This window comes from Heptranchias perlo, chromosome 5, assembly GCF_035084215.1.
Source record: "Heptranchias perlo isolate sHepPer1 chromosome 5, sHepPer1.hap1, whole genome shotgun sequence".
Lineage (NCBI taxonomy): Eukaryota > Metazoa > Chordata > Chondrichthyes > Hexanchiformes > Hexanchidae > Heptranchias > Heptranchias perlo.
In genome coordinates, this window is record NC_090329.1 from 20,403,774 (window position 1) to 20,423,532 (window position 19,759).

The 19,759-nt window shown below is 43.1% G+C and overlaps 1 protein-coding gene across 9 annotated transcripts in view; it reads left to right on the forward strand.

Annotated features, from left to right (window-relative positions):
• dst (dystonin) overlaps positions 1-19,759 on the forward strand; it is a 394,574-nt gene that overhangs the window by 194,047 nt on the left and 180,768 nt on the right. For 7 of the 9 annotated variants that reach the window (XM_067984067.1, XM_067984065.1, XM_067984064.1 and 4 more), the window contains 4 exons: positions 385-8,442; positions 9,690-9,839; positions 11,223-11,429; positions 19,360-19,509. The exons of the other annotated variants lie outside the window; for them this stretch is intronic. In XM_067984067.1, coding sequence (XP_067840168.1) covers positions 385-8,442; positions 9,690-9,839; positions 11,223-11,429; positions 19,360-19,509 — 8,565 coding nt within the window. The remainder of the gene's footprint in view (positions 1-384; positions 8,443-9,689; positions 9,840-11,222; positions 11,430-19,359; positions 19,510-19,759) is intronic. 9 annotated transcript variants of the gene reach the window in all.

The window sequence follows — 19,759 nt, forward strand, 5'->3', positions numbered from 1 at the left end:
CACGTTGAGCAGTGTTTAAGACTGAGAGTAACCCTCTTTTGCTTCCTCTTGTGACTAACCCTTTTAAATACACGGATGATACTTTTGCGTTAAAGGATGTGCATGCAGGACTTTTAAAAAAAAAATTATTACTTCTATCGACACCAATGCTGGGCCTCACTTTTGCTGTTGCGTCGCTAACATTCACCTCCCTGGTAAGTACACATTCTTGTCTCGTCGTGTGGGCCACAGCTGATGTACGTTTTGCATGAACAGGTTCTGAAGCGATTCGGGGTACTGATTATTTGGTGTTTGCATTTTATTATTTTGGTGCCGTCTCATTGCCTTTTTGTAATTTTTTATTTTTGCCTCCACCCCCCCACCTTTTTTGATTTTGATTTTCAGGGCGACGAAACCATCGCAGGTGTTATTGACCTGGCGACTGGGATAGTTTTTCCAATCTTCCATGCAATACGCAATGGTCTTATTGACTATGACACAGGCTTGATGCTACTGGAAGCTCAGGTCATCGTGTCAGGCCTTATTCTTCCAGAAACAAGCCAGCACCTTGGTATAGAAGAAGCTTTGAGTTGTCAATTAGTAGACCAGAAGATCTTCAATCAACTAGAAGAATTGAGTAATGCTGCCAAACATATTTCAAGCACCTTGCATGGAATGAATAATGTTCACCCTGCTGTTGCTGCTTACGATCGCAACGTAATCTCCGAAGTTTCAGTCGTTAAAATTCTTGAGGCACAGCTTGCCACTGGAGGGCTAAGAGCACCAGCTGCCGGTGAAAAACTCAGCCTGGAGGAAGCTTTTCAGAGAGAATTCATCACTGCTCGGCTGTACTTCAAGCTGCTAGAGAGGCAGAAGATGTGCAAGGAGCTGATTGATCTAAATACGGCAGAGAAGGTATCATTAATGGAATTGATGCAAAGGGCCACTGTGGATGAAGCGACTGGCCTACGGCTGCTTCCTATAAGACAGCAAGACCGGGGTATGATCACCTTGAGATCTGGCAGAAAGATGAGCGTTTTCCGGGCGGTCCATGAAGGCCTCATAGACCGGGAAGTGATGATCAGGCTTTTGGGAGCTCAGCTGTTTGCTGGAGGACTTATTGATCCTCAAACAGGAACTCAGCTAACGGTAGATGAGGCTTTGGAACGTGGTCTCGTAGATCACGACACAGCTTCTGGCATCCTTACGCATCAAGTCCAAACGGGAGGCATAGTTAACCCAGCTACTGGTGGTCGGATAACCATGGATGAAGCCGTGCAATGCAATTTAATAACATCAAGTAGTGCACTTTTGGTACTGGAATCACAGAGGATATTTATGGGCCTCATTTGGCCTGATTCTGGAGAAATATTTTCTATAGACACTTCTTTGCAGCAAGGAGTAGTAACTGATGAATTAGCCCATAAAATCCTGAACAACAGGCAAAAGATAGCAGCTCTTTACATCCCTGAAAGCTCATCAGTGCTCACACCTGATGAGGCTATCAGGCTAGGTATAATAGACAAGAGGACAGCACGCATTCTGAGCACAGCAACAATCCCTGACTCAATGCCCAGCACCAAATGCTTCCAATCTTCGACTGCAGGTATCACGAGTTGGAGGTCAAATTCTGAAGTCCAAGCTTGTGCTGCTGGCGACTCTACGGGTGCTCAAGAAGTGAGCGGAGGAGAGAAGTCAACTCCTTGTCAGATGGAGATTCAACAGAAATTCATGTCTTACTTAATGATGCACAGCTATATGGATGCAGGCACAGGAAGAAGGCTACTGTTGGTGGACAACGACTTGAATGAAGAAATTAATATGGTGACAGAAGGCAGCGGTGCAGATGTTCCTTTCGAAAATCGGCAAGAATACCTTCATATTCAAGATGGCAGTGCATTTGAGAATAACCTGGAGCGATCCAGTGGAATTTCAAAAGACATTGGCATCCATAAAAGCCCCACTTGTTCTGAAACATGGGATCCAGATGGCATGGGAGAAAAGCAGGCTGCTGGTGCATCAGGTGAACAGTTTGAGAATATTAATAGCGAAGCATTGTATTGGATGCCTGGGGTTCAACTGTTGCAAAGAAGTGAACTCGGAGAGTTTGCATGTTCTCCGAGAACAGATAGTCCAACAAGTCATGTAACTAGTACAGAAGAACTTGGTGGGGGCGGAACGGTTGGGACAATTGAAACGTTGGACAATTCTGCAGACCTCCTGGAAGAACCATCTTTCAATGGATATTCGAGGGTACATCCAGACCTGAACGAGAGCATTAAACTGGCCGAGGAAACCAGTGACATTAATTCCGTTGAAAGTGATTTAGAAAACCAATTGAGAAAAGGCGGGAAGGCTGCAAAAGATGATGCCACTCATAAACTTACTCAAGTAACTGCAGCTTTGCAAACTCCAGATTCCTATGTAGGGGACAAAGTGGATGTTACTGTGCCTTCAGCAGAACTGTTGAACTGGGCGACAGATGAAATCATGCAAAGGATTCCACTGGAGCAATTGTTTCCAACGCATGAATGTAGTGAGCTCACTCCATTTCCATTGGGAATGGACCTCTATGGCACAGTCACTACAGAGTTTGGAGAGGACCTGATGAAAATGCTGGGTTTTGATGGAGCTTCTGGTGTGCATGAAGATGATACAATTTGCAGGGATACTCAAGGTTTTAAAGACACATTAGTGAGCTGCACAGAGAACGCTGGAAAAGCTGCAATAGATTTGAATGCTCAACAGTATATGGAAGCTTCGCAAACTGGAGAATCTAATAACGGAGGAGGAAGTCAAGGCATTGCTGTGACATCAGCAGAACATCATGACACCATGGCAGATGAAACTGTGCAATGGATTCCTTTGGATCTGCAGTTTCCAACTGAGGAAGAGGAGTTTTTTTCACATCCATTAGAAACTATGGCAGGAACTGGTGAAGGCCTTGTATGTGGAGAAAATAAAATCAGGACACTTGAAAGTCTGGAAGACATTGCAGATGCATGTGAAATGGTGTATTTTGTTGGTACTCCTGATGTAGAGGGGTTAAGTGAAAACGTTAAGATGGACATAGCAACGAAGATGGAGGATGAATTACAGTTTTATGAAGATGACAACCATGTACGTGGTGCGTTGGAAAATACCAATCTTGAAAACCAGGTTGGTTTCCATAAATTCATGGAGGCAAACCTAGATTCCCCAACCATACAAGGCAGTGCGGAGAAAATGTGGGATGTAATTGGACCATCAGTGGAAGAGAGTGTTACTGTAACTGAAGAAACCTTGCATTTGAGTCCTATAAAGCAATCGTCACAGACAGATGAGTGTCCACTGGAACCCAAGAACATAAATGCGCACTGTACAGAAGGTACTGAGGGCCGTGATGATGGCAAGCACAAAGTAATAAAGATCATTGAAACACTAGATGATATAGCAGATTTGGAAGATAAAATGGTGATTGTTGGAGAACCAGTTGTTATAGGTGGTGCATCACAGAATGAGAAACCGTATCGCAGCATACAAGATTACAATGAGGATATGTTGGGAAATGGGTTAAAAGAATCCACCAGCACAGCTGAAGGTGGCAGCATTCACCAATCTACGGAGCCAACCTCAGCAGTAGGTGACAATCTTGAGTGCAACAGGAACAAAATAATTATGAGTGTGGAAGAATTGGAGGATATTGCAGAGACCCAGGAAATGCCATGGTTTGTTGGAGGCTTCCCAGTAGCGCAAGAAACTCAAATGGTTAGTCCAGGAGTCGATGGCATTGAGGGTGGATATGAACCTTCTATAAAAATGCCAGGTGATGAAACAATTTTTCTAAATGGTGAAGAACTTAATCCAAATAGCAATGAGCAATTTCAGAGCCATCAAGTACCCCACCAAGATTTGGGAACAACAAAAGGGCATGAGGAAAAACAAAGGCAAGTGAATATTGAGCCTGTGAAGAGCTATAGAATGTTTGAACAGGATGAATCAGTAGGTCATCTAACAATACCGGATGCCATGATCATGAAGGACTGCTGTTTAGATGTAAACTATACACTGCAAGAAGAGCCAAGCGACAGTGCAGTAAGATTGAGGAATGCTAAAGGGAGACGTATTGGAAGAGTTGATGGGAGAAATTTGTACGTCTTGGAAGAGGAGGAGGAGGAGGAGGAGGAGGAGGAGGATGATGAAGAAAATGATCGGATAACTTTTATTGAGGCAGTGGAGAGTGGAAAATGGGACAGATCAGTTTTGATAAATCAGCTGAAAGCAGAAGTTGAAACAGGTGACCTATTCGACCATGTTACTGGTAAACAATACAACCTTGATGCTGCTTTGGGATGTGGACTTTTGGATGAGGAGATGGTTGTGGATATTTTAGTTTCACAGTTCCAAGATGGAGGGATCCCTTTTGGAGAGACTGGTGAAAATCTAACTCTTAGCGAAGCAGTGGCTAAGGGGCTTTTACAAAGTCACATTGCCATCAAAGTATTAGATAAGCTTGGTCTGATTGGAGGATTTTATAACTCTGGTACGGGAGAAATAACAGAAGTGGCAGATGTTGCAGAACATTTAATAAACGATGATCTTCTGACAAAGGTATTGCTTTCTGAGAAAGTTGTTTGCGGAGTTATTGACCCAGAGACCAATGAGCTGCACAGTGTTCATGATGCATTAAGACTTGGTTTTTTGGATCATCCTACAGCTCTAAGTTTGTTGGAAGGCCAAGTTATTTCTGGTGGCATTGTGGACCTCCAGAAAGAAGGTCGATTATCAGCGGCTGTGGCCTTGAATCTTTGTCTGGTCGATGAAAAAACTGCTGAACAATTGACCAAAATTGAAAAGGTGCAAAATGGAGGGCAAGTTGATGATATGACTGAACTGAAGGCATTAAGCTACCAGTTTGAAATGCATGGTGTATTGGATCCACAGACTAAACAAGCTTTGTCTGTGCTCGAAGCAGTCAACAGGGGGCTTGTAGAGAGAGATGCCGTGCTTATCGTTCTTCGCAAGCAACTTGAAAATGGTGGAATCATTCAGCATGAATCAGGGCTACGCCTCTCTGTAACTAATGCTTTGAGGCATGGTTTAATTAACGAAGACATAGCCAATGACCTGTTTGAATCTGAAGCATCATGCCACAATATTCAGGCTTCAAGCCCTGGGAAGAAATTCCATTCTCGGGAAATCACACAGAGTTCAAGACTGTCAGATTTTCCAGTGCAAATGAAAAGAAAAGAGGAATTGAATCAATTGTTCACTGATTTTGAAAATGGAAAACAAGTGATACAAACGGAATCTGCTGATGAAAGATTATTTGATGACAGTTTGAATAAAGGAATGAGGTTTTATGAAAATAATGATAACCATTTGAACATTATTCCTTACTCTGATTTAGTGAAGATAAGCAAAATAGATATAGAAACTGGGCGAAGATACATGGCCGTTAAACCACATGAAGAATTTTTGGATGTCAAAAATGATGAAACAATATCAAAACTACAGGCGGTAGATGGAGATCTGGCTGCTGTTTGTAGCATTCACAGAAAGAAGTTAAATGATCAAACTTTGATACCCGCAGAAGAAGATGAGATCACTGTTCAAGATTTCGTAGCCAGCAACAATCAGAATCATCGCATAAACCCTTCACCTTCACCTTCATCGGTTCCAGAATGTAGCCAAGATATTTTCCTCAACAGTGAGCTGCAGGAGTGGACTGGGAAAACCTCTGAGGAAGATTTGCCCGGTAAACTGGGCTGCATTTCATCCAAATCTTCAGAGGTCGCAGATTCACCGCACAATGACTTTTTCTCATACGTTCGAGAATGCATATCGGACGTCGAGCCAGAGGTCGAAATGTCAGAGTCGGCTGAAAAAGAAAAGATTTTAACAAGTAAAGAGGAGCTGAACGAAGAGGCTGGAAGACTGACTGTGAACTCATTTATGGGAGGAATGTGTATGGAAGAGCTGGAGCTGAAGAATATTCCAGGCACCACCAAGGTCCAAGATCTAATGGATAACCAAGAAAATTGTAACCTGGAGGACGATGTTGAGGGAGAAGAGGCTAATGTGAAATTCAGCCTACACGAACAAGCACAATTAAATGGAATGTTCGAAGAGAGTAACCCAGATGCACAAAGTGCTGTTTGTGGCAATCGTTCAGAAGGATTTGAACAAAATGTAAATATGGCAACAGCAGTGGGGAATGTGCTGAAAGCCGTGTGCGCTAAAATCAGTGATGCGTTCAAGAGAGGACATACTGGAGATCAGGAGAATCCAAGTGAAGATTCTGACATAAATGGGAAGAAAGCAGAAAGAAAGACTGTTGAGACATCAGACGGTACAGTGCACTTGGAAGCGAAGGCACGGCTTGCACGCAGGATGAAGGAAACGGAGAACAAAATGTCTAAAGTTTCCGGACCAAGAGGAAATGAGGGAGAGATGTCAGAATCCGGCACTCAAAAATCATTTGTAGAATCTGAAAATCTGTTGTACAAAGACACAACTGGTGAATGGATGCGAGACCGGGATGATGGCGAAAGTCAGGGTCTTGAGAAGTTATTGCAAGAAACAACACAGGACTCATTAAAACTTGAGGAAAATGTCAACATGGTTTTACAAGAGGAAAGTCCTGATCATTCAGGGAACATTCTCAGTTGCACAATTTGTGAAGATGAGCCTTCAAAAGACACTGGTGTTCAAAGGGTAGTCGGAGTGAATGATGAAACTGATAAGGAAGCAGATATCTTCAGTTTAATGGAACGCAATACAGAGATGGGAGGTAGTGCTACAATGCTTGTTCGTGATGTGACATTGTGTGGTGATGCTCAGAGTGCTGTAAAAAAGCCAGAACTGCTGCTTGATTGTTTGAAACAAGCATTTCTTAGTCAAGAGTTCAGTGAACCATTTGGTTTGAAGGACAATAAGTTGAAAATTGCAGACTTGCTTTCTGGTTTGAAGCCGGATATGCTGAGTGCACAGATGCAGGAGATGCTTGATGCGTTATCTGAAGAACAAGATCCTTGCAGTTTAAAAAGTCAGGAACTTATCAGCAGTCTGACTAATGAGCTTTTCAATTCCGTAAAACTCGAAGTGCCTGGTTCGTTGGAGGACGAGTTCTTAAATAGGCAAGTGAAAGAAATACTTCGTAAAAAAATTCTGGTGCTGCTCAGTACTGTAGGATCTTCTCAAAATGTATCGTGGCAAACAGTCCAGGCGATAAAGGATAACGTGAATCAGATAGTTCAAATGAAATCCAGCGGAGAGAATGTAGATGGGGATGAGATTGGGGATTCAGTGATACATTCTGGTTCCAGTACTGGCAGGCTGGAATCACGAGAAGACATTCAGAAGGTAGTCATTTGTGACAGTGCACCAAAGAACCACTGGTATGATAACCATAAGAGTGGCGATGCTGTGAGTGGAATAAGAGAAATAAAACAAGATAAGCAAGGAGATGATTTAGTAATGCAATCTGGAGATGTTTGCGATAAAATGGAGTCACTGGAAGATATTCAGGAGAAAGCCACCTTGGAGGAGGCGTCAAATAACATCTGGATTAGCAACAATAAGGGTGATGGTGATTTGAAGGAAGTGTTCCAAGTCAGGCCAGGTGGACAAAGTGTAAGTGAAGGGAAAAATGAGATGATACTACCTGATTCTCTTAATAAAATGGGTCTGCTAAGCAATATTCAGGACAACACTTGCAAATTAGCATCAAATGGTTTCTGGGTTAAGGACAATGAAGATGGCAACGTGAAGGAAATGATGACAGTCGTGCTGGATGGACAAAATGTAGATGAGGACAAAAATGAGGATTTTCTGATGCAACCTCATTCTACCAGTGGCAAAGGGGAACTGCTCAATTACATTCAGGAGAAAGACACCTTAGATGATGCATCAAATAATAGCTGGAATGGGTATGTGGTGAATGAAAGAGAAGTAAAATCAAATGGACAAAGTATAATTGAAGGCACAAACGAAGATTCATTTTGTAATCCAGATGAAATAGACCCACCAGAAGACATTAAGGAGCAAATCACCTTTGAAGTCGTACCAAATAATGTTTGGATTAATGGGAATAAAGATATGAAGGAGGTGATCCAAATTATTGCAAGTGGACAAAGTATAAATGAAGGCACAAACAAAGATTCATTTGCAATGTCGTTTGGTAATCCCGATGGAATGGAACTGCCAGAAGACATTCAGGAGCAAATCACCTTTGAAGACGTACCAAATGGTGTTTGGATTAATGGGAATAAAGATGAGATGAAGGAGGTAATCCAAATAATTGCAAGTGGACAAAATATAAATGAAGACAAAAATGAGGACATAGTGATGCAACCTCACAAAATACCTGATGAAATGAAACCACCAGAAGGCACTGGGGAGAGGAGCATCATTGAAGTTGGACCACATGGTGTCTGGGGTGGCACTATTGAGGACCATGAGACTGTTCAAGGAGATGGACAGGTTAGTAATCCTTGAGGGGTGGCTCCATGCAATTCAAATATAAAAGCTCAAAACCAAGAATTAGTTGAATCTTAATATTCTCCATCTTCATTAACTTCCTCCCTCCTCATAAAACAGTGCTGATGCCATTAGGTAATATTGCAGGAAAGTCTTAATACTATTGATAGATTATTTTCAATGGTTTACTCAGTATTCTGCTGCGCAACATTGTATACCCTATCCTTCATGCTGTAATGTTGAATCAGTTCTTTCTAGATTTGCTAGTTTAAGAAGGTCCTTGGTAGATCCATCACGCCATAGTACAACATCCAAATTGTTGCCCTTGTTAATCGATTGTGGGACGGTATCTGTTGACCATGTTCTCTTGTATCCCATCAAAAGCTTTTATTTTCCTCATTTAAATTAGGCAAACTGCTCTTATGTTTATAGTGAAACATTAATGTTTACAAACCAATTATTTTTTTCTGAATGAAGCCATGTTGGATAAGATTGTAATTAAAATTAGTGCTAGGCCATTCAGGGGTGACGTCAGGAAGCACTTCTTCACACAAGGGGTAGTGGAAATCTGGAACTCTTCGCCCTCCCCCCCCCCCCCCCCCCCCCAAAAAAAAACTGTTGAGGCTGGGGGTCAATAGAAAATTTCAAAACTGAGATTGATAGATTTTTGTTAGGTAAGGGTATTATAGGTCATGGAACTAAGGCGGGTAGATGGAGTTAAGATAGAGATCAACCATGATCTAATTGAATGGCGGAACAGGCCTCCTATGTCCCAGTTCCTATGTCGGCGTCAGTAAATAAACCATGACCTTTTTTTTCCCCTCTGCGGCTGAATGGCCAATTAAATGAACCTTGTTCATGAACTTTGAAGGACAGAACCAGTTGAGTGCTGAATTTATTTGAGTTCAACTCTTGTGTTTGTGTCTTTTCTAGAACATTAAGTTAAAAGCAAATATTATTGAGTAGTCTCAGTCCTGCCACTTAGTGCATTATTTTGGCATTAATACAAATGATCAAAATTATAGTTCGGAATAATGGGCACAGACTGTAAATTGAAAGTTTTCATGTGGCTTTATTTTGGTACATTTTGTGTCAAATATTATTTCATCACATACTATTGATGTTTATATTAAGAGTCAATAGTAGCATGATAATTCACTGTGCTACAATTTAAAGTTTATCACTTTTGTTGTAACATTGCAAAGATTTAGGCCAAAATTAAAATCGTGTTAATTGGGTTTTTATTGCAGCCGCGTAATATTGTACAGCAGTGTTTGCAACACACAGAGAAACTGCGAGCTCACTTCACGTTGCTCCAAGACAGGAAAATTCAATTGGAGAGCCTGCAATCTGTTGACAAGGACCTGGAAACTCTTCAAGCACAACTAGATTATCTCAAGGTTAGTAATCTATTTCATATGGAACTAGCTCACTCAATTCTAAGCACGACTAACATTTTTTGTAAATTAAAAATCTTGACTGGGAGAAGTTGCAATCCTTTTAAGGATACATTTAAGCAATATAAGTACATAATGCAGTGACCTATAGGATTGCCTTGGAGAGGGTGCAGAGGAGAATGGTACCAGGGATGAGACACTTCAGTTATGTGGAGAGACCAAAGAAGCTGGGATTGTTCTTAGAGCAGAGAAGGTTAATGGGGGATTTAATAGATATGCTCAGAATTGTGAGGAATTTTGATAGAGTAGATAGGGAGAAACTGTTGCCACTGGCAGGAACGTCAGTAACCAGAGGACACAGATTTAAGATAACTGGCAAAAGAACCAGGGGGGAGATGACAAGAATTTTCTTTTATTCAGCTTGTTGTTATGATCTGAAAGGGTGGTGGAAGCAGATTCAATAGTAACTTTCAAAAGGGAATTGGATAAATACTTGAAAAGGAAAAAAATTGCAGGGCTGTGGGGAAAGAGCAGGAGTGTGGGACTAATTGGATAGCTTTCAAAGAGCTGTCACAGGTACGATGGGCCGAATAGCCTCCTTTTGTGGAGTATGATTCCAACCTGTGAGTTCAGCTCAGTTGGGGGCAGATGCATGCAGAGTCTGGGGAGCAAGGGCCTTGACTCTACTAACTGGGCTTCCATTATCAGTCCCATTGAGCGTAGGCTTTAGGAGCACCAGAACAGAAGGAGACCCCTATCTAAAGTTGCACAGCAATAATTCCACTGTGGAGTCCTGAAACAAAGATCATTTTAAAAAGATCTATAGCAAGGGAGAAACCATACACGTATGAATTTATGTATGATGGCATGTTTGGTTACTGTTACAAGTTTCGGGTCTTGCCTCAGATAATCTCTTGGGTACCGCAGGGGTAGTCACTCCTGCAAGTGGTCTGGGTGTCCTGGCCAATATTTAATCCCTCAACCAACATCATTAGAAGATTCTATGGTCCTTATCACATTGTTGTTTGTGGGACCTTGCTGTGCGCAAATTGGCTGCCACATTTCTGTCATCAAAACAGTGACTCCACTTCAAAAGCACTTGATTGGCTGTAAAGCACTTTGGGACATCCTGAGGTTGTGAAAGGCACTATAAAAATGCAAGTCTTTATTTCTTTTTCTTTTTGTTTTTCTTCTTTTCTCCCTTTTTTTCCCCCCTTTTTTTCTCTTTCTGTCTTTTTTTCTCTTTTTTCTTTCTCCTATTCACATTTAGATTTTATTTTTGATGTGCCTGTTTAATATATTTTGATAAGACCCAGATGTTGCACTGTTCATAAGTAGGCTCTATAGGGCTGCTGGAATAGTTAATCGTAAACCTACATTTTTCAGTTATTAAAATGCGAGCTCGAGGAACCAGTTACAAGCGATCTGAGGGCAGCAGAGGAATTTTTAGAGAATGTTCACCTGGATCCTGATGAACCGTTACTGAAGACCTTGGAAACTGACTGTAAAGATTTACAAGCATTTCTCGGGGACATGGTTGAGATTTCTTCGAGCAGGGTTGAGACCCTGGTATGTGCCATTGAAATAGAGCAGGTGCGTTGTATCATTTTGCAAGTATTTTAGAAACGATTGTCTCTTTTTTTGATCTGCGAAAATGAACACTTTCACAATGTTAGAATTTCTCCATTGCTCCCAAAAATAAAAGTAACATTTAATTTAATTGATGAGGCGCTGTATACTGAAACACTCCTGGGGGACGCCCTGTAAATACTGGAATTCTCGTTTCCCCCCCCCCTCACCCCACCCCAAAAGGCTGTGGATTCTAGGAGATAATCAGAGCTTTCAATTCAGATACATTTTTGATGGTAATGGTATTGAGGGACATGGAGTGAAGGTGGGTAAGTGGGCTTGTGGTACAAATCAGCCACGATTTAATTGAATGGCGGAGCAGACTTGAGGGGCTGAATGGCCTCTTCCTCTTCCTGTGATCCACCACCCTGTAAGTGAAGGCCTGTTTTTGTGTTCCGTATTCTTTGCTCAGCATTATATTTCCTTCAGTTATGTTTATATAAAAGTAGCTAGTGCAACTGCACCTGTTTGTTTTCGCTGTGAGTTTGTTTCTGATTGTATTGTGTGCTCTTACAAATCTCAACTCTGCACTAGATATTCTCTTTTGTGGTGTTGGGAGGGGGGGTGTTCAGTATCACCAGGCTCCCATTAGTGGCCCCGTGTCTCCTACGATTAGGTGTTTACCTTTACTGCTCGATATCTAGTCGTATAATAGCATGACTGAGGGGCACTAACAGTGAGGCTGCTCATTGTGAGCACCGGATACTGTTATCATAGATTCTTATAGCCTAGAAGGAGGCCATTTGGCCCATCGTGCCTGTGCCAGCTCTGTGAAAGAGCTATCCTATTAGTCCCTTTCCCCATATGTATTTTTGCCAAAAGTTTGACTGATAAGCTAGCGATACAAGGCCAATAGTAAACCAAGTAACTGGTTCATTTTACATGTAATATATGAATAATTAGGAAGCAATTTTCAGTGACTCTGAATCTGTTGTCAATCGCTCCTTGTAACAAAATTCACTGCAAAGTAGCAATCCCTAAAATTTGTCAGTATATACGAGTTCACTGGCTGATCAGAAAATAAAACCTTCGTACCTCCCTGTTTTCAAATTCCAACTACGGCAGGCTTCTTGCTACCTCCTCCAGCCAGACAGGAAGCTAAAGGCTTGACATCTCCTCAGCGCTCTCTCTAATAGGGAATAGTTCATTGAGCTGCCAATCAAAACTACTACCTTGAACCCCGCTCCCGTGACCCCCACCCTGCCGGCACGCTCCTGGCCTGCTCTAAGATTCCAGTTGAACTCAACAAGCGGAAACCATCATAACACTGAATCCAATCTTATTTCTTTTTTTTAAATTCATTCATGGGATGTGGGCGTCGCTGGCAAGGCCAGCATTTATTGCCCATCCCTAATTGCCCTTGAGAAGGTGGTGGTGAGCCGCCTTCTTGAACCGCTGCAGTCCATGTGGAGAAGGTTCTCCCACAGTGCAGTTTGGAAGGCCGTTCCAAGATTTTGACCCAGCGACGATGAAGGAACGACGATATATTTCCAAGTCAGGATGGTGTGTGACTCGGAGGGGAACGTGCAGGTGGTGTTGTTCCCATGCGCCTGCTGCCCTTGTCCTTCTAGGTAGTAGAGGTCGCGGGTTTGGGAGGTGCTGTCGAAGAAGCCTTGGTGAGTTGTTGCAGTGCATCCTGTGAATGGTACACAGTGCGCCGGTGGTGAAGGGAGTGAATGTTTAGGGTGGTGGATGGGATACCAATCAAGTGGGCTGCTTTTTCCTAGATGGTGTCGAGCTTCTTGTGTTGTTGGAGCTGCACTCATCCAGGCAAGTGGAGAGTATTCCATCACACTCCTGACTTGTGCCTTGTAGATGGTGGAAAGAATTTGGGGAGTCAGGAGGTGAGTCACTCGCCGCAGAATACCCAGCCTCTGACCTGCTCTTGTAGCTACAGTATTTATGTGGCTGGTCCAGTTAAGTTTCTCGTCAAAGGCGACACCCAGGATGTTAATGGTGGGGGATTCGGCGATGGTAATGCCGTTGAATGCCAAGGGGAGTTGGTTAGACTCTCTCTTGTTGGAGATGGTCATTGCCTGGCACTTGTCTGGCGCAAATGTTACTTGCCATTTATGAGCCCAGGCCTGGATGTTGTCCAGGTCTTGCTGCATGCGGGCTCGGACTGCTTCATTATTTAAGGGGTTGCGAATGGAACTGAATACTGTGCAATCATCAGCGAACATCACATTTTTGACCTTATGATGGAGGGAAGGTCATTGATGAAGCAGCTGAAGATGGTTGGGCCTAGGACACTGCCCTGAGGAACTCCTGCAGCAATGTCCTGGGGCTGAGATGATTGGCCTCCAACAACCGCCACCATCTTCCTTTGAGCTAGGTATGACTCCAGCCACTGGAGAGTTTTCCCCCTGATTCCCATTGACTTCAATTTTACTAGGACTCCTTGGTGCCACACTCGGTCAAATGCTGCCTTGATGTTAAGGGCAGTCACTCTCACCTCACCTCTGGAATTCAGCTCTTTTGTCCATGTTTGGACCAAGGCTGTAATGAGGTCTGGAGCCGAGTGGTCCTGGCGGATCCCAAACTGAGCATCAGTGAGCAGGTTATTGGTGAGTAAGTGCCGCTTGATAGCACTGTCAACTACACCTTCCATCACTTTGCTGATGATGCAGAGGAGACTGCTGGGGCGGTAATTGGCCGGATTGGATTGTCCTGATTTTTGTGGACAGGACATACCTGGGCAATTTTCCACATTGTCGGGTAGATGCCAGTGTTGTAGCTGTACTGGAACAGTTTGGCTAGAGGCACGGCTAGTGCTGGAGCTCAAGACTTCAGCACTACAGCCGGGATGTTGTCGTGGCCCATAGCTTTTGCTGTTTCCAGTGCACTCAACCATTTCTTGATATCATGTGGAGTGAATCGAATTGGCTGAAGGCTGGCTTCTGTGATGATGGGAATATCGGGAGGAGGCCGAGGTGGATCATCCACTCGGCACTTCTGGCTGAAGATGGTTGCAAACGCTTCAGCCTTGTCTTTTGCACTCGCGTGCTGGACTCCACCATCATTGAGGATCGGGATGTTTACAGAGCCTCCTCCTCCCGTTAGTTGTTTAATTGTCCACCACCATTCACGACTGGATGTGGCAGGACTGCAGAGCTTTGATCTGATCCATTGGTTGTGGAATCGCTTAGCTCTGTCTATAGCATGTTGTTTCCACTGTTTAGCATGCATGTAGTCCTGAGTTGTAGCTTCATCAGGTTGGCACCTCATTTTTAGGTACGCCTGGTGCTGCTCCTGGCATGCTCTTCTACACTCCTCATTGAACCAGGGTTGATCCCCTGCTTGTTGGTAATGGTAGAGTGAGGAATATGCCAGGCCATGAGGTTACAGATTGTGCTGGAATACATTTCTGCTGCTGCTGATGGCCCACAGCGCCTCATGGATGCCCAGTTTTGAGCTGCTAGATCTGTTCTGAATCTATCCCATTTAGCACGGTGGTAGTGCCACATCACGCGTTGGATGGTGTCCTCAGTGCGAAGACGGGACTTCATCTCCATGAGGACTGTGCGGTGGTCACTCCTACCAATACTGTTATGGACAGATTCATTTGCAACAGGTAAATTGGTGAGGACGAGGTCAAGCAGGTTTATCCCCCGTGTTGATTCGTTCACCACCTGCCGCAGGCCCAGTCTGGCAGCTGTGTCCTTCAGGACTCGGCCAGCAGTGGTGATACCGAGCCACTTTTGGTGATGGACATTGAAGTCCCCCACCCAGAGTACATTCTGTGCCCTTGCTACCCTCAGTGCTTCCTCCAAGTGGTGCTCAACATGGAGGAGGACTGATTCATGAGCTGAGGGAGGGCGGTAGGTGGTAATCAGCAGGAGGTTTCCTTGCCCATGTTTGACCTGATGCCATGAGATTTCATGGGCTCCTGAGTCAATGTTGAGGATTCCCAGGGCCACTCCCTGCTGACTGTATATCATTGTACCGCCACCTCTGGTCGGTCTCTCCTGCTGGTGGGACAGGACGTACCCAGGGATGGTGATGGAAGAGTCTGGGATGTTGGCTGAAAGATATGATTCTGTGAGTATGGCTATGTCAGGCTGTTGCTTGACTCGTCTGTGGGACAGCTCTCCCAATTTTGGCACAAGTCCCTAGATGTTCGTGAGGAGGACTTTGCAGGGTCGACTGGGCTTGGTTTGCCTTTGTCGTGTCCGGTGCCTAGTGGTCCGTCCAATTTTATTCTTATTATGACTTTTTTTAAGCGAGATTTTACAACTAAAAGGGCAATTTAAGAATCAACCACATTGCTGTGGGTCTGGAGTCATATATAGGCTCGACCGGGTAAGGACGGCAGGTTTCTTTCCCTAAAGGGCATTAGTGAGCCAGATGGATTTTTAATGACAATCCAGTAGTTTCATGGGCACCATTACTGATACTAATTTTTTTTAAATTCCAGATTTTATTTAATTTAATTGAATTTAAATTCCCCAGCTGCCGTGGTGGGATTTGAACTCATGACTCTGGATTATTAGTCCAGTAACATAACCGCTATGCTACCGTAATGCGTTCATCTATTGTTTCAAACTGATGTGGTCGGTGAGAAGTACAGTTCTGTTCGGTGCTTTGTTTAGCCCTGGCGACTGAATTAAATATACATTCCCAGGTAGCTTGTTTGGAGTCTATTATTAAGGAGACAGTAGCAGAACATTTGGATAAACATAATTTAATAGGACAAAGTCAGCATGGCTTTACGAAGGGGAAGTCATGTCTGACAAATTTGCTTGAGTTCTTTGAGGACATAACGTACAGGGTGGATAAAGGGGAACCAGTGGACGGAGTGTATTTAGACTTCCAGAAGGCATTCGACAAGGTGCCACATAAAAGATTATTGCTCAAGATAAAGAATCACTGGATTGGGGGTAATATTCTGGCATGGGTGGAGGATTGGTTATCTAACAGGAAGCAGAGAGTTGGGACAAATGGTACATTCTCGGACTGGCAACCTGTAGCCAGTGGTGTTCCGCAGGGGTCGGTGCTGGGTCCCCAACTCTTTACAATCTATATTAACGATTTGGAGGAGGGGACCGAGTGTAACATATCAAAGTTTGCAGATGATACAAAGATGGGAGGGAAAGTAGAGAGTGAGGAGGACATAAAAAAACCTACAGCGGGATATAGACAGGCTGGGTGAGTGGGCAGAGATTTGGCAGATGCAATACAATATTGGAAAATGTGAGGTTATGCACTTTGGCAGGGAAAATCAGAGAGCAAGTTATTATCTTAATGGCGAGAAACTGGAAAGTACTGCAGTACAAAGGGATCTGGGGGTCCTGGTGCAAGAAAATCAAAAAGTTAGTTTGCAGGTGCAGCAGGTGATCAAGAAGGCCAACGGAATGTTGGCTTTTATTGCTAGGGGGATAGAATATAAAAACAGGGAGGTATTGCTGCAGTTATATAAGGTATTGATGAGACCGCACCTGGAATACTGCATACAGTTTTGGTGTCCATACTTAAGAAAAGACATACTTGCTGTCGAGGCAGTACAAAGAAGGTTCACTCGGTTAATCCCGGGGATGAGGGGGTGGACATATGAGGAGAGGTTGAGTAGATTTGGACTCTACTCATTGGAGTTCAGAAGAATGAGAGGCGATCTTATTGAAACATATAAGATTGTGAAGGGGCTTGATCGGGTGGATGCGGTAAGGATGTTCCCAAGGATGGGTGAAACTAGAACTAGGGGGCATAGTCTTAGAATAAGGGGCTGCTCTTTCAAAACTGAGATGAGGAGAAACTTTTTCACTCAGAGGGTAGTGGGTCTGTGGAATTTGCTGCCCCAGGAAGCTGTGGAAGTTACATCATTAAATAAATTTAAAACAGAAATAGACAGTTTCCTAGAAGTAAAGGGAATTCGGGGTTACGGGGAGTGGGCAGGAAATTGGACATGAATTTAGATTTGAGGTTAGGATCAGATCAGCCATGATCTTATTGAATGGCGGAGCAGGCTCGAGGGGCCGATTGGCCTACTCCTGCTCCTATTTCTTATGTTCTTATGTTTGTGTTGCTCAATCTAATGTCAGTTGACCCAGATTCCCTCCTGGGCCAACGGGCAAAAATCTCGTAACGTGACATCTCGTAGAATTATACGGAAATATAGTCCATGTTGGTGTTTATCCTCCACATGACCTGTAGTCCTAATCTCACATACCTGCCATGTTCCCACGGCCCTTTATTCCCCTTTCCTTCAAACACCTATCTGACCTATTCTCTCGCAATCTGTAATTAATCTTGTTTCACAATAAATATGTTTCAGTCAGGATTGAACTCGGCTTCAAAATTAATAGCTTTTTAAAACTGTCTGTCTAAAGCAGACCCAGTTTCATGTACGTAGTGAGAACTCTTAGCTATTTACTTGACTTCATTGTAGACACGAGGGTCTGAACAGCTTCTCTGTTTTAATCTACATAATTCATAGAATCATACAGCACAGAAGGAGGCCACTTGACCCGTAAGTCCTGTGCCAGCTCTTTGAAAGAGCTAATTGAGTAAATTTTCATTCTGAATTACATTTGAACTATTAAAATAAAACCTCTCTTTGATACATACCGTGTTAGATTTCTCGAGGCATGCTTCAATAAGGTAATTCGCAAAAGAACCAGAGGCGAGATGAGAAATTTTTTTACGCAGTGAGTTATGTTATGATTATATTATTTGTTATAGTTATGTTATTTTATTCACAATATTTATTAACGACTTAGATGAAGGCATCGAAAGACTCATATCAAAGTTTGCCGATGACACAAAGATTGGTGGCATTGTAAGCAGTGTAGATGAAAACATAAAATTACAAAGTGATATTGATAGATTAGGTGAATGGGCAAAATTGTGGCAAATGGAATTCAATGTAGACAAATGTGAGGTCATCCACTTTGGATCAAAAAAGGATAGAACAGGGTACTTTCTAAATGGTAAAAAGTTAAAAACAGTGGATGTCCAAAGGGACCTAGGGGTTCAGGTACATAGATCATTGAAGTGTCATGAACAGGTGCAGAAAATAATCAATAAGGCTAATGGAATGCTGGCCTTTATATCTAGAGGACTGGAGTACAAGGGGGCATAAGTTATGCTGCAGCTATACAAAACCCTAGTTAGACCGCACCTGGAGTACTGTGAGCAGTTCTGGGCACCGCACCTTTGGAAGGACATATTGGCCTTGGAGGGAGTGCAGCGTAGAATGATACCCAGACTCCAAGGGTTAAGTTACGAGGAGAGATTACACAAATTGGGGTTGTATTCTCTCGAGTTTCAAAGGTTAAGGGGTGATCTGATCGAAGTTTATAAGATATTAAGGGGAACAGATAGGGTGGATAGAGAGAAACTATTTCCGCTAGTTGGGGATTTTAGGAGTAGGGGGCACAGTCTAAAAATTAGAGCCAGACCTTTCAGGAGCGAGATTAGAAAACATTTCTGCACACAAAGGGTTGTAGAAGTTTGGAACTCTCTTCTGCAAACGGCAGTTGATACTAGTTCAATTGCTAAATTTAAATGTGAGATAGATAGCTTTTTGGCAACCAAAGGTATTAAGGGATATGGGCCAAAGGCGGGTATATGGAGTTAGATCACAGATCAGCCATGATCTTATCAAATGGCGGAGCAGGCACGAGGGGCTGAATGGCCTACTCCTGTTCCTATGTTCCTATGATCTGGAATGTGCTGCCTGAAAGGGTGGTGGAAGCAGATTCAATAATAACTTTCAAAAGGGAATTGGATAGATACTTGAAGGGGAGAAATTTGCAAGGCTATGGGGAACGGGACTAACTGGATAGCTCTTTCAAGGAGTCGGCACAGGCATGATGGGCTGAATTGCCTCCTTCTGTGCTGTATCATTCTATGATTCTAATCCAAACTGAAAGTTCTGTGCTTGTTTTCCCTTTAGTTAAAGATCAAATCGTCATATCGGGAACTCATCGCCACACTAGATCGGCTTTCTGGTCACAGCAAAGAAAACACGGTCATCTTGGAAACTCTGGACACTTACACTGCTGGTGATTTGGAAGCTCTCAAATGCTGTATACAACAACACAAGGTAAGTGTTGTTGACAGCGCCAAGAACTCTAGAAAATGGCTGGATTTATGATAGAATCTAATGAGAATGTAAAAAAGAAATTTTGAAGTAACTTTGGAAATTTTACAATAAAATAACACTTTCAAAAATAAACTATGGCAATAACAACAACTTGCATATTTATATAATGCATTTAATGTAGTTAAAGGTCCCAAGGCACTTCACAGGAGCCTAATCAGACAAAATGGCACGTTGAAAGATGTGGCCTTTT